At 42.4% G+C, this 24,310-nt stretch overlaps 1 protein-coding gene and 2 pseudogenes across 4 annotated transcripts; 2 read left to right on the top strand and 1 right to left on the bottom strand.

Annotated features, from left to right (window-relative positions):
* Positions 1-3,474: 3,474 nt before the first annotated feature.
* On the top strand, positions 3,475-4,739 carry LOC100609787 (eukaryotic initiation factor 4A-II-like; annotated as a pseudogene).
* A 3,373-nt stretch (positions 4,740-8,112) lies between these two features.
* On the top strand, positions 8,113-14,742 carry LOC100610244 (X antigen family member 3-like; annotated as a pseudogene).
* A 2,235-nt stretch (positions 14,743-16,977) lies between these two features.
* On the bottom strand, positions 16,978-24,089 carry LOC129135314 (X antigen family member 5). 4 transcript variants are annotated; one of them, XM_016943505.4, is made up of 6 exons: positions 23,869-24,079; positions 22,643-22,722; positions 22,036-22,141; positions 20,063-20,188; positions 18,672-18,746; positions 16,981-17,088 (listed from the first exon to the last, which is right to left on the bottom strand). In XM_016943505.4, exons 2-5 carry the CDS (start codon positions 22,712-22,714, stop codon positions 18,712-18,714), a joined length of 339 nt encoding a protein of 112 aa, XP_016798994.1. In that variant the 5' UTR covers positions 22,715-22,722; positions 23,869-24,079; the 3' UTR covers positions 16,981-17,088; positions 18,672-18,711. The 4 variants fall into 4 exon arrangements, with proteins under 4 accessions (XP_016798995.1, XP_016798994.1, XP_016798993.1 ...); XM_016943506.2 differs by lacking the exon at positions 18,672-18,746 and having other exon boundaries at positions 16,978-17,088; positions 23,869-24,085; XM_016943504.2 differs by lacking the exons at positions 16,981-17,088; positions 18,672-18,746 and adding an exon at positions 18,761-19,014 and having other exon boundaries at positions 23,905-24,089.
* Between the last annotated feature and the right edge of the window lie 221 nt (positions 24,090-24,310).

Consider the following 24,310-nt stretch of genomic DNA (forward strand, 5'->3'; position numbering starts at 1 on the left):
AGATTCTGGATATTAGCCCTTTGTCAGATGAGTAGATTGCAAAAATTTTCTCCCATTCTGTAGGTTTGCCTGTTCACTCTGACGGTAGTTTCTTTTCCCGTGCAGAAGCTCTTGAGTTTAATTAGACCCCATTTGTCAATTTTGGCTTTTGTTGCCATTGCTTTTGGTGTTTTAGACATGAAGTCCTTGCCCATGCCAATGTTCTGAATGGTATTGCCTAGGTTTTCTTGTAGGGATTTTATGGTTTTAGATCTAACATATAAGTCTTTAATCCATCTTGAATTAATTTTTGTATAAGGTGTAAGGAAGGGATCCAGTTTCAGCTTTCTGCATATGGCTAGCCAGTTTTCCCAGCACCATTTATTAAATAGGGAATCCTTTCCCCATTGCTTGTTTTTGTCAGGTTTGTGAAAGATCAGATAGCTGTAGATGTGCGGCATTATTTCTGAGGGCTCTGTTCTGTTCCATTGGTCTATATCTCTGTTTTGGTACCAGTACCATGCTGTTTTGGTTACTGTAGCTTTGTAGTATAGTTTGAAGTCAGGTAGCGTGATGCCTCCAGCTTTGTTCTTTTGGCTTAGGATTGACTTGGCGGTGTGGGCTCTTTTTTGGTTCCATATGAACTTTAAAGTAGTTTTTTTCCAATTCTGTGAAGAAAGTCATTGGTAACCGAATCCAGCAGCACATCAAAAAGCTTATCCACCATGATCAAGTGGGCTTCATCCCTGGGATGCAAGGCTGGTTCAACATACGCAAATCAATAAACGTAATCCAGCATATAAACAGAACCAATGACAAAAATCACATGATTATCTCAATAGATGTAGAAAAGGCCTTTGACAAAATTCAGCAACGCTTCATGCTAAAAACTCTCAATAAATTGGGTATTGATGGCACGTATCTCAAAATAATAAGAGCTATTTATGACAAACCCACAGCCAATATCATACTGAATGGGCAAAACCTGGAAGCATTCCCTTTGAAAACTGGCACAAGACAGGGATGCCCTCTCTCACCACTCCTATTCAACATAGTGTTGGAAGTTCTGGCCAGGGCAATCAGGCAGGAGAAAGAAATAAAGGGTATTCAATTAGGAAAGGAGGAAATCAAATTGTCCCTGTTTGCAGATGACATGATTGTATATCTGGAAAACCCCATCGTCTCAGCCCAAAATCTCCTTAATCTGATAGGCAACTTCAGCAAAGTCTCAGGGTACAAAATCAATGTGCAAAAATCACAAGCATTCTTATACACCAATAATAGACAAACAGAGAGCCAAATCATGAGTGAACTCCCATTCACAATAGCTTCAAAGAGAATAAAATATCTAGGAATCCAACTTACAAGGGACACGAAGAACCTCTTCAAGGAGAACTACAAACCACTGCTCAATGAAATAAAAGAGGATACAAACAAATGGAAGAACATTCCATGCTCATGGGTAGGAAGAATCAATATCGTGAAAATGGCCATACTGCCCAAGGTAATTTATAGATTCCATGCCATCCCCATCAAGTTACCAATGTGTTTTGTGATTTTTCAACAAGCAAAATTAAAAACATGATACAAATGAATGTTTTTCACTATGTTTACCAAGAATTTGTATCAATATAAAGACATATTTATGTTATAATGTATACATTTATATAAACATGGGTCTAATCAAGAAGAATATAACATTCTTCCGGATATTTTCTAACTTATGTATGCTCTTTTTTTTATTGAACTCTCAATCTATTTCCCAATTACTCATCTGAAAGTAATTGGGATAACATGATAACCATAACTCCAAATGTTATGGTTTGTTTATAGTACTGGTGATGTAGTATTGGTTAGATATGATGGTCACATAAGAATTATCAGGATCACAAAGTAGTATAGGGATGCCAGAAATCTTGTTGGCATAGAATTTGGCTACTTTGTCTTCCTAATTATCCTAAGCTGAAACTGAAGCTGAATAGAAAATTTAGGCCAAATATTTGTGAAAAAGCAAACTTTGAATGGCTGCATGCAATAAAAAATATGCTTGGAATGATTAAAGGGACACCTGATTTTAATAAGAAAGAAAACCCTGCATTCTCTTGTAGTTTTGAAGTAGAAGACACACGGCACTTAGTTCCAGGTCCTGACAGGACTTAATTCACGGTCCTCACAGGATAGGGTGAAGAAACCCTCATGAACCCGCAGACAGAGATGACCGTGGATGATTGAGGAATCTCTAGCTGCCTTCATTGTTCACTAGCACATGACACTGTCACCAGCACCATGACAGTTTACAACCGCCATGGCAATGAACCAGAAGTTCACCCTCCCCTGCCCCCCTGCATTACTAGACAGTTCTAAGTAACTCGCCCTTCAATTTGCATTAACCTACCCCTTCATTTACATGGAACTGAAAGTGGGTATAAATGAGTATAAATACAGTTGTCAAGAGCCCATAGGTTGCTGCCTCCTGGCGCACTGCCTGTAGGTTAGCCCTGTTCAGAAAGGAGCCGTACTGTTCTATAAAAGTATTGCTGTCTAACACCACCAGCTCATGCTTAAATTCTCTCCGAGGCAAAGCCAAGAACCCCCCTGGAATAAGCTCCAACTTTGGGGCTCGCCTATCCTACATGAGTTTCAAGGCAATAATTTTCCTGATAGTCCACAATTGTGTATTTCTCAAGTTGATTTGTTAATAATGTCAAAATCTCAGAATCTTTCATTCTATGTCTTGGTCAATATGTCATTTAAGCATAATGGTGACGTAAAAGCTGAAGTGTAATAATTGTCAGTCTGACTAGAAATGCAGTAGGATTATTGCCCTGTAAGATCTTTTATTGTTACATTCACTGGAAGCATGGCATAAAACCCAGAATCACAGAAAAAAGTGATTAATCAAAGCATGTATAAAAATTGGCCAAGGTGGGAAGATCACTTGAGCCCAAGAATTTGAGACCAGCATGAACAACATAGTGAGACCACTCTCTAAAAAATAAATGAATCAATTGCTCAGGTGTTGTGTCCACACCTGTAGTACCACCCACTTGGGAGGCTGCAGGATGAGGATTGTTTGAGCCCAGGAGTTGTGCCACTGCCCTCCAGCCTTGGCAACAGAGCAACATCCTTAGGAAAAAGCACGTGTAAATACAGACATAAAATTCCTTATTTCTGTCACAAAAGAAATACATCCTCCACTAAGGGTGACACGGGACTGTGTGTTTCCAGTGTTTCTTGATGCAGGAGATTGTTTGGGCAAAGAAACAAAAGCTCTCTTAAGTCCCTTTCTTTTTACTAAAAAATGCCCTGTGGATGCGGATACAGGTGTTATGGGATCTTTGGGGTGTCGATTTTCTGGCTGGAAACCTCTGTGGCTGGTGGCACCTTTGTTCAAGTTCTTGTCCTGCATCCAGGAAGTATAAGGTACACAGACAAGTGGAGGGTAAACAAGACAAAGAGGACTTTTCAGTCGGGCACTGAGTGGTTTTTTGGATCATGCCTGGTGGCTCCATGGATTATAACAGAGAACGTGGCAGCCCAGAGGGAATGGACCCTGATGGTGCCATTGAGAGCAACTGTAATGAGATCGTTGATAACTTCGATGATATGAATTTAAAGGAGTCTCTTCTTTGGGGCATCTATGCTTACGATTTTGAGAAGTCTTCTGCTATTCAGCAGAGAGCTATTATTACCTGTATGAAAGGGTATGATGTGATTGCTCAAGTTCAGTCAGGTACTGGCAAGACAGCCACATTTGCTATTTCCATCCTGCAACAGTTGGAGACCCAAGCACTAATGCTGGCCCCCACCAGAGAACTGGCTCCACAGATCCAAAAGGTAATTCTGGCACTTGGAGACTATATGGGAGCAACTTGTCATGTCTGCATTGGTGGAACAAATGTTCAAACTGAAATGCAAAAACTGCAGGCTGAAGCACCACATATTGTTGTTGGTACACTTGGGAGAGTGTTTGATATGTTAAACAGAAGATATCTTTTTCCAAAATGGATCAAAATGCTTGTTTTGGATGAAGCAGATGAAATGTTGAGCCGTGGGTTTAAGGATGAAATCTATGAGATTTTCCAAAAACTAAATACAAGTATTCAGGTTGTGTTGCTTTCTGCCACAATGCCAACTGATGTGTTGGAAGTGACCAAAAAATTCATGAGAGATCCAATTTGAATTCTGGTGAAAAAGGAATAATTGACCCTTGAAGGAATCAAACAGTTTTATATTAATGTTGAGAGAGAAGAATGGAAGTTGGATACACTTTGTGACTTGTACGAGACACTGACCATTACGCAGGCTGTTATTTTTCTCAAGGCCCAAAGTGGACTGGCTGACTGAGAAAATGCATGCCAGAGACTTCAGTTTCTGCTCTGCATGGTGACATGGACCAGAAGGAGAGAGATGTTATCATGAGGGAATTCTGATCAGGGTCAAGCCGTGTTCTGATCACTAGTGACTTGTTGGCTCGTGGGATTGATGTGCAACAACTGTCTTTGGTTATAGATTATGATCTACCTACCAATCGTGAAAACTATATTCACAGAATTGGCAGAGGTGGTCTATTTGGGAGGAAAGGTGTGGCTATAAACTTTGTTACTGAAGAAGACAAGAGGATTCTTCATGACATTGAGACTTTCTACAATACTACAGTAAAGGAGATGCCCATGAATGTGGCTGACCTTATTTAATTCCTGGGATGAGAGTTTTGGATGCAGTGTTCGCTGTTGCTGAATAGGCAATGACAATATGCATTGTGGTTCTTTCTTTGGGACTATTTGGATCTTGTCTCGATGCTCATAATGGATCAGAAATATAGATTTTGATAGCAAAGCTACATTAGTCATGAGCTCTTGTGAGGAAAGTCATTGGCTTCATCCTCTTTAGAGTTAGACTGTTGGGGTGGGTATAAAAGATGGGGTCTGTAAAATCTTTCTTAGAAATTTATTTCCTAGTTCTGTAGAAATGGTTGTATTTGATGTTCTCTATGATTTAATAATATACTTGTGGACTAAAAGATATAAGTGCTGTATAAAATCAGCCAATTATGTTAAACTAGCATATCTGCCTTTATTGTGTTTGTCATTAGCCTGAGTAGAAAGGACTTTAAAATATTTTTTAGAAAGCATTTGAATGCATTTTGTTTGGTATTATATTTATTCAGTAAAATGTTTAATTAGTGCTAAGTGTGAACTGGACCCTGTTGCTAAGCTCCGGCAAGCAATCATCCTAGGTAGGGTTTAATCCCCAGTAAAATTGCCATATTGCACATGTCTTAATGAAGTTTGAATGTTAAGTAAACTGTATATTCACTTTTTAAAAAAACAAGACATAGAGGAGCTTTATTGAGTGTTAGAACAGCTCAGAGGAGATCCGCAGTGGGTAGTTCCTCTGTAGGCAGGTTGTTCGCTCAAGTGTTCAGCTCTCAGCAGAGAGGAGGCCCTGAAGAGTGTGGCTCCTCTTTGCAGGCAGGTCTTTCCAATGTCTGCAGCTCTCAGCAGAGAGGAGGCGCTGGAGAGGGTAGCTCCTCTCTGCAGCTGGTCGTCCCACTGTCTCTCCATCCTTTGCCCTGCTCTGGCTGAGTCCCAGGCATTTATGGACCTCAGAGGGGAGAAAGTGCATGTACATTGGTCCATGGGTGGCCATGGATCGGCCCAGAAAAGGCACCACAAGTCCACACTCTGGTCTCTGGGATTGGCTGCCTGGCCAGTCCCTGGTCTGAAGGTGGGTCCTTACCAGGGACTGCCCCCTTCTGCTCTGGAGCCTGTCTGCCTCCCACTGCAGTCTATGATGCCCAGGCTGCTCACACCAAGGGGCACCTGCAGGCCTCCGCCCAGCTGCCCTCAGCACCCCCTTGGCTTCCCCTCTCATGTTCCTCAAAAATCAAATTCTGGAGGTGTCTGAGGTGGCAGGGGGCTGGCATGCCAGTGCTGGCCTGGCCATGTGCACACTTGGCTGAGCTGTGACAGTGCAGGGGCTCAGCTCCCAACCTGCTCTGAAATCAGAGTGGGTGCTGGGAGCAGGGAGAGATCAGGCAGTGGGTGCTGACACTTCCAAGTCTGCAGGGACAGTGGGGGCCTTCCTGGGCTTCAGAGAGTGCAGGCTGCAGACACGCCTGGGTCTTGCACCTGGGAGGGCAGTTGCAGCTGCTCCTGGGGAGCTCCCAACCCACCAACTCTGAAGGGGTGGGGCTCCCACCTGTCCCCAGCTCCTGGGTCTGCAGCCATAGATCGTTTGGCTGCAGCTGCACCCGGGAGGGCAGGGATCCTGCCTGCTCACAGTCCCCCCAAGAGGACAGGGAGGCTTGGATCTGTAGCCACAATATGCCTGCTCCATGGAGCTAGAGGTCTGGGTCTACAGCTGCCGTTTGGGCAGCTGCAGGTGCACCCAGGAGCTCCCTCCCCAACTCGTAAAAGATGGGGATCCCACTTGTCCCTGGCTCCTGCTGCCTCCACAGAGCGTGCAGCCCTGGCTGGGCCTCCCTGCTGCAGCCAGTGTGATGGCAGCAGCTGCTGCTATCATGGTGACAGTGAGGAAACTCTGGCTGTCCCTGAAAGTCCCTGGCTCAATGTGCATGTTCCTTCCTATGCAAGTTCCTGCTGCCCGTGGGTCTTGCTGTCTGCCTTCTGTCCCTGCAGAGCTGTGGGAGGAAATGTCGTGACTTCTTTCTTGCTGACTGTGACACATCAGGTGGGTCCACAGATCAGTCCTCCCAGAAGTTGAAGTGTGAGTGAGTGTGAGGGAAAGTGGGCAGACTTCCCATGGGTTGGGCCACTTGGTCCGTGGCCTGACAGAGGGCCTCATCCTCCTACTGGAAGTCAGCGACACCACCATGCACTTCCTCCCTTGAGGGGCCTGGAAAAGGGAGGAATAAGGGCCATAGAGGGGAGGAGGGTCAGGTGAACACGGAGTGAGTTTTGAACAGTGATATTGGGGTATTTGAGTCTCAGAGGCATAAAAAAAAACACACAGGGAGGATGGATTCCAAAGTCCTTAGTGGGGTCCTAGGAAGGGATGGAGGAAAGAGCAGGGGGAGCGGGGAGAAGGAGGGACACCACAGCCCTTAAGGCTAGCGCACATCTCACTGCGCATGCTATTTGGGCGCCCACCTCAGTGCACATGTTCACTGGGCGTCTTCTACTCTACCCCTTCGCCCTCGTGGTGAATGCCTTGGAGCTGTGAGGCCAAGTTCCTAAGGTCTAGATTCTTTCTCTCCTACTGAGATGCAGCAGGTAGGTCCACAGGCCAATCCAACTGGGAGTTGAAGTGTGAGTGAGGGTGAGGAGGAGCCAGTGGGCTTCTGGAGGGTCATCGGTGGGAGGGAGACTCAGAGGGAGAAGGGCCTCGAGGTCTTCATCCTTTATATGTGGCACTGCAGCCATGGGCCTTCTTTTTTGTCAGGGCCACAACTAGGGAGGAAGGAGGGCCTCGGCATGGCGGGGACTGGGTTATGATGGGGTGCATACTGGGGGAGCTGTTGGAGGTATCTGAGTCCCAGAAATGCCTCAAGCCCCCAACAGAGGACAGATTGTAGACTCCCCAGGGGGGACCCAGGCAGGGACGGCGTGGGTGGCAAGGAAGGGGCCTGGGAACTGGGAAGGCTGCGGGTTGGTGACTTCAGCCCCGAGGTCTGTAGAATGCCAGGCACAGGTGTCCAGTGAGGAGCACCCAGTGCTGTGTTGCAACTTCTCAACTCCACGAGGTTTGAATGGACGGGGCTTTGTGGTCGAGCAAAACTTGATTTTAGGGAGGAACTGGGACCAGGAAATGGGTATGTGACAAACACTGTGGTCACTCCCAGTTTAATTCTCTAGTTCTATTTTCCTACATGTCTCCATGATGGAAATTCCAGCTGTGAAACCAAACCACATCAGAGATATCCAGTATCTCTTGCCAGGAGCCTTAAGACATTGATAGCTTGACCACCTTAAGTGATTGTGCAAGCATTCTATTCAGAAGACACACAAACTTATACTTGCCCTGGGACTTACCTTCAAAGTATTTCCAAACTTTAAAAAAGTGACAAGTTAACATTTGGCCATGGAAGTGCTCAAATATAGCTATCCTCTCAAGTGCCATTTCCCAATCACAGTGTTCTGTATTCTCTTTGCAGAGTGAAATATAATTTGGCGAGGAAGATCAACATGTAGGCCGAGACCAAGACGAAGTTTACAACCTCCTGAGCTGATTGGGAGTATGCGTGAGTGCTTTAACATTCGTTGTTTTCTATTAGCAGAAATTATTTTTTTGTGTGATAGTGTCATTGAACTAGTATACATACACTGTTAAAGGTCTTCCGAGCTGATAAAAAATGATCATGGCATCTCATGAAGGAAAGACTGGTCCAAGAGGATTACGTTGTGTGTGTTTTTTTTTGGAGACGGAGTCTTGCTCTGTCACCCAGGCTCGGCTCACTGCAACCTCCGTCTCCTGGGCTCAAGCAATTCTGCTGCCTCAGCCTCCCGAGTAGCTGTGACTACAGGTGCACGCCGCCTCGCCCAGCTAATTTCTTTTTGTATTTTAATAGAGACGGAGTTTCATCATGTTGCCCAGGCTGGTCTTGAACCCCTGAGCTCAGGCAATCCGCCTGCCTCAGCCTCCCAAAGTGCTGGGATTACAGGCCTGAGCCACTGTGCCCAGCCTACATTCTGATTTTGCCTGGATGGATTCCCCAGATTTTGCCCATGACTTCCTCCGTATGCTTATTCATAACAGATTGCACACATCCATCCCAACATAGATTAAACTGCCTTCCAAAGCCCTTGAGTGTAACTCTGTCTTAGAGTAACCTCTCTGTGGGAAGAATAACTTTATGAATAATAAGTATATGGAATAGTGTTGGAGAAATGTCTTTAGACTTATGATCAGAAATATCTATGTATTCTGTATATTTGCATTATTGACATGTATTTATAACAAAACTTTTTTTTTTCCTGAGATAGAGTCTTGCTCTGTCACCCAGGCTGGAGTGCAGTGGTGTGATCTCGGCTCACTGCAACCTCCGCTTCCCGTGTTCAAGCGATTCTCCTGCCTCAGCCTCCCAAGTAGCTGGGATTACAGGCATGCGCCACCACGCCTGGGTAATTTTTGTATTCTTAGTAGAGACAAGGTTTCACTGTGTTTGCTAGGCTGGTCTCGAACTCTTGACCTCGTGATCTGCTTGCCTTGGCTTCCCAAAGTGCTGGGCGTGAACCACTGCGCCCGGCCAAAACTTTTTATTTATACACACACAACCACGGTCCCAGGAGCCCAGTGATGAGGAGCCTCGAGAGGAACCACCAACTGAAAGTCGGGATCCTACACCTGGTCAGAAGAAGGAAGATCAGGGTGCAGCTGATATTCAAGGTGCTGGGAAGGGAAAGAAAGAACGTCTATGGGGGGAGGAGGCCTATGTGTGCATCATGCATTATGCCATGACCGGTAACAGGAGGAAAGAAAACATTAGGAAAGGATCGCAAACATTTGCTGAAAGTTGGCTGGAAAAGTGAAGAGTACAGTTTACAGCTTCATGCAGTCCCTGGATATAACGAGTCTTCTCCTAACTTTGAAATATATTTTTGTGTACTTGAAAATACAGTCCTTGCTAAATCAGATGAAGCAGTTTAATTTTATGCATAAATATGCAGTGTGCCATTAGTTTAATTTGTCCTTCTTAGAATGTTGTTGTATGATCTTCTAAGCCATTGTGTCAACAGTGCTGTAAGCACCCTTTAACAGCATGTGGAGTGCCAAGTCATCCTACCTTATAACACCCTGAATAAAGCCCATTTGCATAAGGATGGTAGCCCCATTTTATAAATAAGCAAACCGAGGCTCTGAAATGGAGGTTTACCAAGAACCTTTGTACTCATGGAGACAGAATTCATATTTTGTCCCAAGGTTTGTGTTATCCATGTTGTAATAAGAAAAGGTCAGTGGTTTTGCTTAAGATACTTACTATTCGAATGTGTGTGTACTGTAAAGTACTTCAGTATTGGCTCAGGACGAAACACAGTTCAGTGAAGCAGAATAGCAACTCCAGAAAAGAGCTCAATAAATGACAGCCACTCTTTGATTGGTATCTTTCTGTATTTTTTCAGGATGTTTGGCAAAAGGTGGGTAATTCAGGACACTGGCATACAGGTAGCTATATTAGTACGATTTCGAAGGGGCTTTTAAAAGTTGTAGAAGCACTTTCATAATTAGAAAACTCAAAGTACCATAAGTTTATCCTGAATCAGAAGTTGTTTACTCAGTAGATAGCATTTTTGCGTTAAACACTGGCAGAATTTGGGCCATGGATTATTTTAGCAATTCACTGTTAAGAGGTTTCCAGAATATGACTGTCAACAATGACCACTAATTTATTTGCACTCAACCTCCTGTACCCTTACTGGAAGATAGTGATTTTCCTGTTATTTTTGGTACTTTATTCTAAATGTGATTCATTTATGTAAAGTTACATATGGGGCCCTTAGACCTAAGCATAATGTTAATTTATCTAAATAATTTTCAAGTTACCTCAACAAGGGATGGGTGTCACAATTGTAAGATTTCTCATAGGCAGGCCAATACATTGATCTAATCCTTCAGAAAACTGCATTTCATTTAGGATTAAAATTCTATCCATGTGGCAGACTTCAGATTTCTTAGTCGATATTCACTGTTCATAATTCACAATGGTAAAGTATGGGAAATGTAGGTGTGGTGTGATTTATCCTCAGATTATCATTTAAGATAAGATTCCATAATATAGGAAAACAAAAATGTGACATCTTTACATCACATTTATTACCACAGTAGTCTACAGGCTTTTATTTCATAACACTGAGGAAAATAATATTATCATTTCCTTATTTGTCTTTCTTGTTTGCCTGCTTCAATCAAGAACCTCTGTAATTTTCAGTGCCTGACCTGGAAGCTGATCTCCAGAGCTGTCTCAGTCAAAGACTGGGGATGAATGCGGAGATGGTCCTGATGTTCAGGGGACAATTCTGCCAAAATCAGAGCAATTTAAAATGCCAGAAGGAGGTATGCTACCCATAAAGATGCAAAATTATGTGCTTTCTGTTTTTCACAATATTATACTTTTGATAATAAAAAGAGAGAACATTACTGCCCCTTTAAAAACACAATTCAAATGCAGGCTTTCTTTGAAAAGTTGTTCAGACCCCAAATGCCTGACTGGAAGACTTAAACACTATCAGATACAGAAACAAATTGGGTCAAAGCCATACTGAATCATCAAATATGAAATCATTTTCTTACTTGTGACTATAGCCAATAGCCAACAATTTTCAGATTTTCTAATTTCTGCTTTAAACAAATACATAATGCATTTGTAATACCACTTTGTGTGAAATATGCTGAGTACTGAAGGAGGTTCTAGTACAAGATCTAACATAATTTGTGAGATTTTGGATGAATTCCAAAAATTCTACATCCATCTTTTTCTATTGAAAATAGTAAATGCAAATCAGATATATTAAAATCTGTTTCAAGATTGATTTCTGTATTTTCATGTTCTGTTGGATAGAATACAAAGATATTATTTGTTTCTCATAACAGTTTCACTCCAGTTATAATATCTGATTTGAGATTTCATGGTTCCTAAGAAAAAGAGTGGGCACCCTGCTTGATGTTTGTTTTCCTGTATGGAGAGCTAAATGACTGTTCTTGGATTTTGTTAAATTTTGAATTCTCTGGTTCTTAAGGAATAATTGTATTTTAAATCCTTCCCGCAGTGAACCCTTGAATGACTGAATAATAAAATGGCAAGAGACAGTCAGGTTTCTGTGGCCGATGTAGTAGGGAGCATGCATGTAGGTCAGTGACGCTCAAAGTGGGTGTAAGATGCCTGTGCTAAGCATGCTCCCTGCCCTTCTGTCAGTCTTCATGAGCTACTGTGTGTGATTAGATTGAAGACACATATGATAGAATCACCTCTAACCATATCAGAGGTTACATATTACAGGTTTCTGCCTTGAGACATCGGATGATACGACTTACAGTTCAAAGACTATAACGTCCTAATTCGTGAGTAGTCGACATAAGTATCTTTTACACATATTTTCCAAATTGCTGACTGTTAATAGAAGAGCTTCTGAATTTCAAGGGAGCACTCCATATTTAGGGAAGAAATTACCTAAACGTTTGGACTCTACACTGCTGAACAATTCCATTGGACCATTTACATACAAAGACAGTTTTCTTTGGGAGGCCGAGGCGGGCAGATCACGAGGTCGGGAGATTGAGACCATCCTGCCTAACACGGTGAAACCCCGTCTCTACTAAACAAAACACAAAAAATTAGCAAGGTGTGGTGGCGGGCGCCTGTAGTCCCAGCTACTCGGGAGGCTGAGGCAGGAGAATGGCGTGAACCCAGGAGGCGGAGCTTGCAGTGAGCCGAGATCGCGCCACTGCACTCCAGCCTGGGCGACAGAGCGAGACTCCGTCTCAAAAAAAAAAAAAAAAGAGAGAGAGAGAAAGACAGTTTTCAGTCTATTTCCAGGAGCCTATTGAAGAAGCCTCAACTGTATGCTTAGGAAGATTATAGTCCTAAATGCACATCTTATTAAAATAGACAACACATTACATGATAAAGGAGAAGAATAAAAAATAAAAAAAAGAGCAATAGAATAAACCTAAGGGGAAAGGAAAGAGGAAATGAATAAAAGACAGATACGAATCACTAGTAAAAGGAAAACGAATCCAAAAGTAACAAATTCAAAAGATTTTTTGGGGGGAAATAGTTATGAATAGAGTATCCAGCAGTTTACACACTCGGAGAAAATGGAAAAAGGTCAACACGGAACATGAACAAGACACAGATATTGAATTTAGGTTATAACTGAAAGTGAATACGTTCTTGAACTCTAATATTTTCAGTGTATGGATGAAATGGTTGATATGCTAGGCACATATACATTATTTAATATATCCCTATAATATGTGAATACCTAAACATCACAAAGACTGGAAGAACTTCTGAAATTTGCTAGTTGTCCCTCAAAAACTCTTACTTTTAGAAACAAATGGTTGGCTTCTCCAGATGTCTTACTGTCCTTTCCATTTTCCTATCCCTCTATTTCCTTTTTCTTTTTGGCCACACTGTTCATGATATATAACGGTTTCACGTTTTGACATCAGGAATGATAGTGATAGCTTAAAACTAATGTGACCATATAATTAATTATACAAACGGGAATACTTTCAAGTGTAAAAAGGCAGTATTCATATTGACATTAGCACTTTAAGTGAAAATTGGGGAAAATGATTACTGTACCTTAAAAACCACAGAAGGGTAAACTAGCCCAAAGAAACACTTTCGCACTTCTGCACAATAGAGAAAAAACAAATGCAATAAACTGTTTTCTTAAAAGATAGTTTTCAGACTATTTCCAGGAGCCTATTGGACATCCAGAACATAGTTTCAAGCTAAAGCATTAAACATTTTTTTGTAAATTCCTTTTATTTCTTAACTTTTTTTGTGTGTTGGTTATATTTTTAGCAAAAGTATACACAATGTTTGCTTTCTACTTTGAACCACTTTTTAATAGGTTCACCTGATTTAAAGTGTTCTGACCTCTGACTGTCTTTTGGTTTCCTTGTAGCACTAGAAATCAGGGTGTGTTTAAAAAGTATTGATAATGTATATGCTTGGAAATCTATCTTCAAAATCTCTACAGAGGTCTAACTGCATGTAAGCCAATGGGTGACTCATAGGCTTCTGGTTTTGGTCTATTGTATGAAACTAAAACGTTGGCGTCCTTTGTATACCTTGAATGTCACCTAAATACAGTTCTGCTAGTAATGTTGTTCTTCTATTATAGGTGAAAGGCAACTGCAGGTTTAAATGAATACAAGCTGAAAGAACGCAAACTGGTTTTGTATTAGACATTTGACTTAAAAATATCTCAGAGGACCTCACATGCAGAAGGAGGGCAGGGAACACTTGTGGAATTGTAGTGATCTCTACATGGTTGGATGACCAAACACTAAGTCACAGTGATGAGCCACGTGGATGTCAGTCTGCAGAGGGTGGGAGGGGAAAGCCACAGGCCTCTGCTTTAGGAGCCATGCAGCAGAGTGAGACCAACCTGCAGTACTGATCTCAGTTATGCCCTTTAAGGGTCCCAGACATATGCAACCCATTGGTTAGGGTTCCTCATTGCGCGTGCACGTGTGTGTGTGTGTGTGTGTGTGTGTGTGCACGTGTGGGTGGGTGGGTGGAGAGAGAGAGAGAGAGACTGAGTTTGAAGACCTAGCCCATGGAAGTGTTGCGACTGGCAAGTCCAAATCTCACAGAGCAGGATGTCAGGCTGGAGACGCGGGGAAGAGGTGATATGAGAGCTCAAATCGAGGGCAGTGTGGAGGCAGAATTTCTTCATCTTGTGGAGGACCCCTGTCTTCTTCTCTGAAGGCCTTCAAGGAACTGGAGGAGGCCCACCCACATTGGGTAGGGCAATTAGGTTTACCCAAAGTCTGCTGATTTAAATGCTAGTTTTCATGTAAAGAAAACACTTCATGGATACATCTACTGTGGTCAAAGTGAACATTTCTCAGGCATCGTGGCGTAGCAAAGTTGACACATCAAATTTCCCATCACATCCATCTTATACGAATCCTATTAATGCTGAAGGTCCATCTGACAAAGGCAGGTGACTTCCTAACTAAGATTCTGTATTAACCATTTTTATCCAGCCCAAGCCAGCATTTCAGGCTCAGCGCAACTATGGACAGGAAGCTGAAGCTGATGTGAATGCCTTCCAGGGATGAGGCAGTGATGGGATAGTCAGGGCATATAGGTAAGAACAATCCCAGAGGGCACAGGTGATATCCCTGGACAACAAGACTTTACCCTTGTTAGGGCACCCGCAGCAGGACATACATTCGTCAGGTAGGAGCTGGCCAAGGCCCCCAATGTGGCCTCCCACTAAGGGACCTTTCCCTCTAAGGTTCCTTGTCCAGTCCAAACAACTGATTTGCATCTTTGGTTTGCGGGAGCTGTCAGCAGGCAGCCAGTTCAGGGTAGTCATTGACACAGGTTCCTCCTCCTCACAAGCATGGATGACATCCCTAAGGTGTTCTGTGTGAGATGTTCGGGAGCTGGGTCACCCCTGCTGTCCCATAGTTGCAACTCGGTCAGGTGTGATCTGGGGTTCAGGATTCAGTGTGGTTTCAAAATTGGCCTTATGCTATGACTGTGGGCTCCTCACAGGCAGAGAGACCCACCATCTGTGCTGTCACTGAGTAACTCCAATTCAGTGTGGTACTGTAGGCCTAGGGACACAGTGCTGACACGATGTTAATCTTGCTTTTGCTGAGTCTGCAAGTAATCAACCACTTTGATCCATTTGGGTTCATTGTCTTTTACCTGCCAAATCTATGAATATATGACAAGCGAAAATTACAACTGCACTGGTGATCCTTGTGGCCCCATTAGCCACCGCAGGGCTGCTTAGGGACTGCGTGAGCTCTTGACACACGATGATATTGAGTTCTGTGGTGTTGACTGACCGGAATAGACTTATTCTTCATGGCTTCACACACACCAAACAAGTTTTCAGCACATAGTACTGACATAGGGTTGGCCTTGTCACACCTCGGTTATTTACAAATCAACTTCAGAATCAATGCCATGTCTGATGCCAGCTACACTGCTATTTAATTTACATATTTACATCAAATCAGTTTCTGAAGTCAAATGCATTTAAAAAGGTAGATTGATATTCCTACTTGCAATTCCAAAGCAGTTATCACATACTAGAGGTGTAGTTGTAAAGAAAAATGGAATGAAAACATTTGAAATTTTAAAGGGATTAAGGAAAGATAACTAGTAAATTTATCTGCAATGTAATGCCTGCATTGTATGTTATTTCATTTATTCTTCATAGCAAGTATTTAGTCTAAATATTCTAATTTCAACGTTAAAATGGAGAAACAGTCCCACAGGATGTAAGTATCCTGCCCACCATCTCAAGGCCAGTGTGTGAGAGGCAGGATGGCTCTTACACCCATGGCTATGTCATGCCATCGCCTGTAAGGAGACAGTGTAGGTAGGATCCAAGTAATTTTGCTTCAGCAAGTTGCCCTAGTTGCTTTCCCCTTTCTTCTGCCTAGGCTGTAGTTCTTTCATCCAGCTCTACAGCCTGGGGAATTCTCACATATTTTGTGGAAAGTAGGATATCCTAACAAAGGATGCAGATAAAGAGATACATAGGGGAAGGAATAGAAGGAAGAGGCAGGGGGCTTCCATGGCCTCTACGGGCATGCTACCCTCCATGTGTTCCGCTAGGCAGAAGCTCTATGAACCCTGTCCTTTTGGGTTTTGATGGAGGTTTTCATTATATAGGCATGACTGACTAAACTGTTGGCCCGCCATTGGCAATCAACTTAACCTTCAGCCCCTCTCCGTCCTGAAGGTTGGGGATGTGGCTGAAAGTGCCAACCCTCTAATCCCCTATCCTAGAGCTAACTAGGAGCTGCCAGTCAATGGTCAACTCACTAGCATACAAAAAGACGTCACTATGAGGCGATTCTAAAACCTGTAGGAGTTGTATGACAGTAAGCAGGGTCCAGGACCAAATATATGTATTTCACAATATCACACGTGTATACCAGCTCAATCAGAATACAAAGTTGCAAAAATGATACGATTTTTTATTCAGACAGAGTCTCATTCACCCAGGCTGGAGTTGCAGTGGCATGAACATGACTACCTGCATCCTTGACCTCCTAGGCTCAAGGGATACTCCCACCTCAGCCTCCAGAGTAGCTGGGACTACACCTACATACATATATGCATATATTCATGCATTCATTCATTTATTTTTGTAGAGAGCGGGTTTTGCCATGTTGCCCAAGCATGTCTCAATCTCCCAAGCTCAAGCAATCCTCCTGCCTCAGCATCCCAATGTGCTTGGATTACAGGCATGAGCCACTGCACCTGGCCAAAATTTCCAATAGGGTCTAATATGCGAGAATAAATGAACAAAAGATGTGTGATACTTCTTTGGAGAAAACTGGAAAACTTTATTGAGATTTTTAAAAGTCAAATATCTCGGATAAATCCAGTTTGCATTCTTTTGGTTGTCTTCGTTTAAAGCTGTGGTTTCCCTTCCCCTGCAATAGAAACATAACAGGAGGGAACATTACTAGCAGAACTGTATTCAGATGAAATTAAAGGTATGCAAAGGACACCAAAGGTCTAGTTTTATACAGTGGACTAAAACCAGAATCTGAAGAGTCTCCCTACGGCTAATATTCAACTAGACCTCTGTAGAGACTTTGAGGATACACTTCCAAACATATACATTAGCAACATTTTAAAAACACACCCTGCTTTTAGTGCTAGAAGGAAACCAAAAGACAGTCTGAGGTCAGATCACATTAAATCAAGTGAATCTATCAAAAGGGGCTTAAAGTAGATGGCAAACATTGTGTAGAGTTTACTCAAAATACAACGAGAACACAAAAAACCTAAGAAACAGAAGGAATTTCTGAAAAAAAAATTCCTCCAGAAAAAATGCATAATTTAAAGTTTTGGCTTGAGAGTATGGTCTGAATGTCCAATAGGTTCCTACAAATAGTCTGAAAACTATCTTTTGAGGAAACAGTTAATGTCACATTAGGAAATACATAAGTGGAATGAATAGAAAGGCCAGTATTGCATTTGTTTTTTCTCTATCGTGAAGAAGTGCTGTGATATTGCTTTGAGCTAGTTTACCCTTCTTTGTTCTTTTTTAACATACACTAACCATTTGCATCCAGTTTTCACCTATAGTCCTCATGTCAATATGAATAATGACACTTTTTTCACTGGAAACTATTCCCGTTTGTACAATTAATTAAATGGTCATATAAGTTTTAAGGTATCAAGATCATGATTGATATTAAAATGTGAAAGGGTTATATATCATAACCAGTGTGGAAAAAAAAGAAGAAATGGATGGAGAGGGAAATGAAAACGGAGAGTAAGACATCTGGAAAAGCTAAATATTTGCTTCTAAAAGTAACTGTTTTTGAGGGACGACTAGCAAATTTCACAAGTTCATGCACAGTCTTTGTGGCGTTCAGATATTCAGGTATTGCAGGGACATATTAAATAATGTAGGCATCCCTAGCATGTCAACCATTTCATCCATACTCTGAAAATATTAGTGTTTAAGAATGTATTCACTTTCAATTATGCCTTACATTCAATATCTGGGTCTTGTTCATATTCCATGTTGTGCTTTTTCCATTTTTTTCAAGATTGTTTAATCTACTGGATGCTGTCTTCCTACCTATTTCTCAAAAGAACGATCTATTAAATGTATTACTTTTGGATTAGTTTTCCTTTTGTTAATGATTCATACCTTTCATTTACTGCCTGCTTCCTTTTCCCTTAAGTTTATTCTGTGACTCTTTTATTATTTTTTATGTCTTAGTATTATTTTCTTGTATCATGTAATTTGTTATCTATTTTAATAAGATATGCATTTAACGCTATGACTGTCCTAAGAATACAACTGAGGCTTGTTCAGTAGGCTCCTGGAAATCGTCTACAAACTATCTATTGATGTAATTAGTCTAATGGAGTGGTTCAGAAGTGTGGAGTAAAACATTTAGATAATTTCTCCCCTAAAAATGCAGTGCATCCTTTAAATTCAGAAGTTCTTCTAATTAAATCAGCAATTTGGAAAACATGTGTAAAAGATACTTACGTGGACTACTCAGGACTTAGTACGTTATAGTCTTTGACCTTTAAATCATATCATCTGATGACTCAAGGCAGAAACCTGTAATATATAACCTCTGATATGTTTAGAGGTTACCATATGTGTCTTCAATCTAATTACACACAGTAGCTCATGACGATTGACAGAAGGGTAGGGAGCATGCTTAGCGCAGGCATCTTCCAACCATTTTGAGCATCACTGACCTACATGCATGTTCCCTACTTCATGGGCCACAAAAACTTGACTGTCTCTTTCCATTTTATTATTCAGTCATTCAAGGCTTCACTGCGGGAATGGTCTGAATGTACGGTCTGAATGTTGTAGGTTCCTGCAAATGCAATCATTGGGTCCGGTGAGGGAGGTGGTTCACACCTGTAATCCCAGCATTTTGGGAGGTCAAGGCAGGTGGATCACTTGAGGTCAGGAGTTCGAGCCCAGACTGGCCAACATGGTGAAACCCCGTCTCTATTAAAAATACAAAAGTTAGTTGGGCGTGGTGGCACGCACCTGTAATCCCAAATACATGTGAGGCTAAGGCATGAGAATCGCTTGAACCCGGGAGGCGGAGGTCACAGTGAACCAAGATTGGACCCCATCCTGGGCGGCAGAGCGAGACCTCGTCCGAAAAAAACAAAACAAAAACAAACAAAAATAAATAAAACAATAGTTGTTTAAGAGCCTGAGAGAATTGAGGATTTGACAAAATCCAAGAACACTCATGAAGGTCTCCTTATGGAAAAACAAACATCAAGCAGAGTGCCTGCTCGTTTTCTTAGGAGCAATGAAATCTCAACTCAGATATTACAATTGGACTGAAGCTGATCGTTATGATAAACAAATCATGAAAATCCGAATATCTTTGTATTCTCTCCAACAGAACCAGAGCATGTAGAAATCAGCAATGAAATGGATTTTAATCTATCTGATGTGCATTCACTACTTTCAATAAAAGCAAAAATGGGTGTAGGATTTATGTGATTTGTCCAGAATCTCACAAATTATGTTAGAGCTGGTACTAGAATCTTCTTCAGGGATCAGCATATTTCACACAAAGAGGTATTACGAGTGTATTATATATTTGTGAAAAGCAGAAATTACAAAATAATCTGAAAATTGTTAGCTGTTGGTTATAATCAGAAGTAAGAAAATGCTTTCCTATTTGATGGTTCAATATGGCTTTCACCCAATTTGTGTCTGTATCTGATAGTGTTTCAGCTTTGCAGTCAGGCTTCTGGGGTCTGAATTACCTTCCAAAGAAAGTCTGCGTTTGAACTCTATTTCTAAAGGGGCAGTAATATTCTCTCCTTTTATTATCAAAAGTATAATATTGTGTAATACAGAAAGCACATAATTTTGAATCTTAATGGATAACATACCTCCTTCTGGCATTTTAAATTGCTCTGATTTTGGCAGAATCTTCCCCTGGACATCAGGACTATCTCCACATTCATCCCCAGTCTTTGACTGAGACAGCTCCTGGAGATCAGCTTCCAGGTTAGGCACTGAAAAATACCAAGGATATGGACTGGAGCAGCCAAACCAGAATGATAAATAAGGAGATGATCCTATTCTTTTCCTTAGTGTTGTGCAATAAAAGCCTAGAGGCTACTGTGGTAATAAATGTTTGTTTTCCTGTATTATGATATCTTATCTTAAATGACAATCTGAGGATAAGTCTCAGCACACCTACATTTCCCATACTTTACTAATGTGTATTATAAACACACAGCTACCTAGGAAAACTGAAGACGGCCTCACGGATAGCATTTTAATCATAACTTAAATGTAATTTTCTGAAGGATTAGATCAATGTATTGGTGAGCTTATGACAAATCTTATGGTCCTGACACTCATCCCCTGTTGAGGTATCTTGAAAATGTTGGGGTTAAACTTTATTAAAGTAATTCTTAGGTCCAAAGGCCCTATATGTGACTTTCCATACATGAATGTCATTAAGAAAAAAAGTACGAAATATAACAGCAAAATCACTGTCTTCCAGTGAGAGTATGGGAACTGAAGTGCAAAGAAATTAATGAGCATTGTTGACAGTCATATTCTGGAAACCCCTTAACAGTGAATTGCTAAAATAATCCATGGCCCAAATTCTGTCTCTGATTAGTTTGAAAATGCTATCCGTTGAGAAAACAATTTCTGTTTCACGATAATCTTATCCTACTTGGAGTTTTCTAATTATAAAAATATTGAAACAACTTTTAAAAGCCCCTTCCATATCCTATTAACACAGTTACCTGCACGCCAACATCCTGAATTATCCACCTTTTACGAAACATGTTGTCAAAAATGTACATCAAAGGAAACAGTGGCTGTCATTCATTGACCTCTTTTCTGGAGTTGCTATCCTGTTTCACTGAACTGCGCTTTGTCCTGAGCCAATATTGAAGTACCTTATAGTACAGACACATTTGAGTATTAAGCATTTTTAAGCAAAATCATTCACATTTTCTAAAATAGATGGCAGGAAGAATGCACACCTTGGAACAAAATATGAATTCCTTCTCCAAGAGTCAGGTTTTCTTGGTAAGCCTCTATCTCTGAGCCTCAGTTTTCTTATTTATTTATTTTTATTTTTTGAGATGGAGTCTCGCTGTGTCACCAAGGCTGGAGTGCAGTGGCGAGATCTTGGCTCACTGCAGCCTCCGCCGCACGGGCTCAAGAAATTCTCCTGCCTCAGCCTGCTTAGTAGCTGAGATTACAGGTGTGTGCCACCATGCCCAACTAATTCGTATATTTTTAGTAGAGACAGGATTTCACCACATTGGCCACGGTGGTCTCGAACTCCTGACCTCAAGTGATCCGCCCACCTCGGCCTCCCAAAGTGCAGGGATTACAGGGGTGAGGCACCACACCCGGCCTCAGTTTTCTTATTTATAAAATGAGGTTAACATCCCTTTGCAAATGGGCTTTATTTGGGATGTTATATGGTAGGGTGACTTGGCACCCCACATGCTATCAAAGGGTGCTTACAACACTGTGAACACCATGGCTGAGAGGATCTCACTGCAACATCCTAAGAATATCAAGTTAAACTGGCGAAATAATGTACATTTTTATACAACCAATTAAACGGTTTCATCTGATTTAGGAAGGACTATATTTTCAAGCATACAAAATGCATCTCAAAGAAAAAGAGAAGATTCACCATATCCGGGGACTGCAGGAAGCTGCAAACTATACCCATCACATTTCCAGCCTCTTGCAAAACTCTCAGCAAATGTTTGAGATCCTTTCCTATTGCTTTCTTTCCTCCTGTTACTGGTCATGGCATAAGGCGTGATGCACACACAGGCCTCCTCCCCCCATAGACATTCTTTCTTTCCCTTCCCAGCACCTTGAATCTCAGCTGCACCCTGATCTTCTTCTCTCTTCTGACCAGGTGTATGATCCTGACTTTCAGTTGGTGGTTCTTCTTGTTGAGGCTCTGGCACACTGGGCTCCTGAGACAAGGGCGGGGGTGGTGGTGTGTGTGTGTGCAGATAAAAAATTTTTCTTATCAATGCATGTCAATAATATGAATATACAGATTACACAGATACTTCTGATCATATGCATGTTTAAAGACATGCTCCTACACTATCCCAAAACGATTCCACATACTTATTCTTCATTAAGTTACTGTTCCCATAGAGAGGTTACTCTGAGACCGTTACCCTCAATGGCGTTGGAAGCCATTTTAATTTATGTTGGGTTGAATGGGTGTAATGTGCTATGAATAAGCATGAAGAGGAAATCACCAGTGAAATCGAGGAACACAAGTTCACACATCCAGGCAAAAACAGTATGTAGCCTTCTTGGGTTACTCTTTCCTTCATGAGATGCCATGATCATTTTTTATCAACATGGGAGACCTTTATCAGTGTATCTATACTAGTTCAACAATAACTACCACACAAAAAAATTTCTGCTAGTAGAAAAAAATCGAATGTGAAGTCACTCACAAGCATAGGCCCAACCAGCTGAGCAAGTCGTAAACATCGTCTTGGTCTATATCTTCTTCCTTGCCAACTCATATTTCAGTCTGCAAACAGAATAGTGTGCACTTTGGGAGGCTGAGGGGGATGGATCACCTGAGGTCAGAAGCTCGAGGCCAGCTTGGCCAAAATGGTGAAACCCCGTCTCTACTAAAAATACAAAAACGTAGCTGGGTGTGGTGGCGAGCACCTGTAATCCCAGCTACTCGGGAAGTTGAGGCAGGAGAACCACTTGAACCGGGGGGCGAATGTTGCAGCCAGCCGAGATTGCACCATTGCACTCCAGCCTGGGCAACAAGAGCAAAACTCTGTCTCAAAAAAACCAAACCAAACCAAAGCAAAAACCAGAATACTGTGATTGTTAAAATGCACCTGAGTGTATACCACACTTGAGCACTTCCATGGCCAAATGCTAACTTGCAATTTTTAAAAATTTGGTAAGACATTGAAAAGTAAGTCAGAGGGCATGTATAAGTGTGTATGCCTTCTGAATCGAGTACTTGTACAGCCACTTATGTTCGTCAAGCTAGCTGAGCAATCCTTAGGGCTTATGGCAAGAGACACACGGTATTTCCAATGAGGTTTGGTTTCACAATTGGACTCTCCATCGTGAGACATTTAGGAAAATACAGCTTGAGAATTAAAATTAAAGTGCCCATGGCTTTTGTCACACACCCATTTGCTAGGCCCGTTTCCCCCCTAAAATCGAGTTTTGTTGGAATGCATAGCCCCTTCCACCCATTCGAACTTCCAAGATGGAGTTGAGAAGTTGCCACATAGCACTGGGCAGTCCTCACCGGGCGGGCACCTCTGCGGTTCGTTATACAAACCTTGGGGTGGCGGTCACCAGTCCGGAGTGTTCCCACTTTCTAGGCCCCTTCCTTACCGCCCACGACATTCCAGCCTTGATGCCCCTTGAGGAGTCTGGAATTTGTCCTCTGTTGGGAGTTCCAGGCGTTTCTGGGACTGGAATACCGCCAACAGCACCCCAGCATTGCCCCAGCTTCACCTAACCCCCGTCCCACTCCGAAGCCCTCCTTCTTCCTTCGTCCTGACCCCTACAAGACAAGAAGGCCCATAGCTGCGGGGCCGCACGAGAAGGACGACGACATCAAGGCCCTTCTCACTCGGAGTCACCAATCACGCGCCCCGACCCTCCGGAAGCCCGCTGGCTCCTCCGCACTCTCACTCACACTTCAACTCCCAGTTGGATCGGCCTGTGGACCTACTGGCTGCGTCTCAGTAGGGGAGAAAGAATCCAGACCTCAGGGACCCGAGGTGCAGGATCACAGCTCCCGGGTGGGCGAAGGGCCAATGGCAAGGCGCCCAATGAACATGCGCACTAAGGAGGCACCCAAGGAGCATGCGCAGTGAGGTCGCCTCTTGCCTTAAGAGCTGCACTGTCCCTTCAGTGTCCCCCCGTGCCCTGTTCTCTGCTCCTTCCAAGGTCCCCACTAAGGACTTTGGAATCCATCCTCTCTGTGTGGTTTTTTTATGCCTCTGAGACTGAAATACTGCAAATAATGTCACCCTTCAACTCATTCCGTGTTCATCTGACCCTCCTCCCCTCTATGCCCTTACTTCCTCCCCTGCCCAGGACCCCACAACAGCAAGGCCATGGTGATGTCGCTGCCT

This window comes from Pan troglodytes, chromosome X (genome assembly GCF_028858775.2).
Source record: "Pan troglodytes isolate AG18354 chromosome X, NHGRI_mPanTro3-v2.0_pri, whole genome shotgun sequence".
In the NCBI taxonomy this organism is placed as follows: Eukaryota; Metazoa; Chordata; class Mammalia; order Primates; family Hominidae; genus Pan; species Pan troglodytes.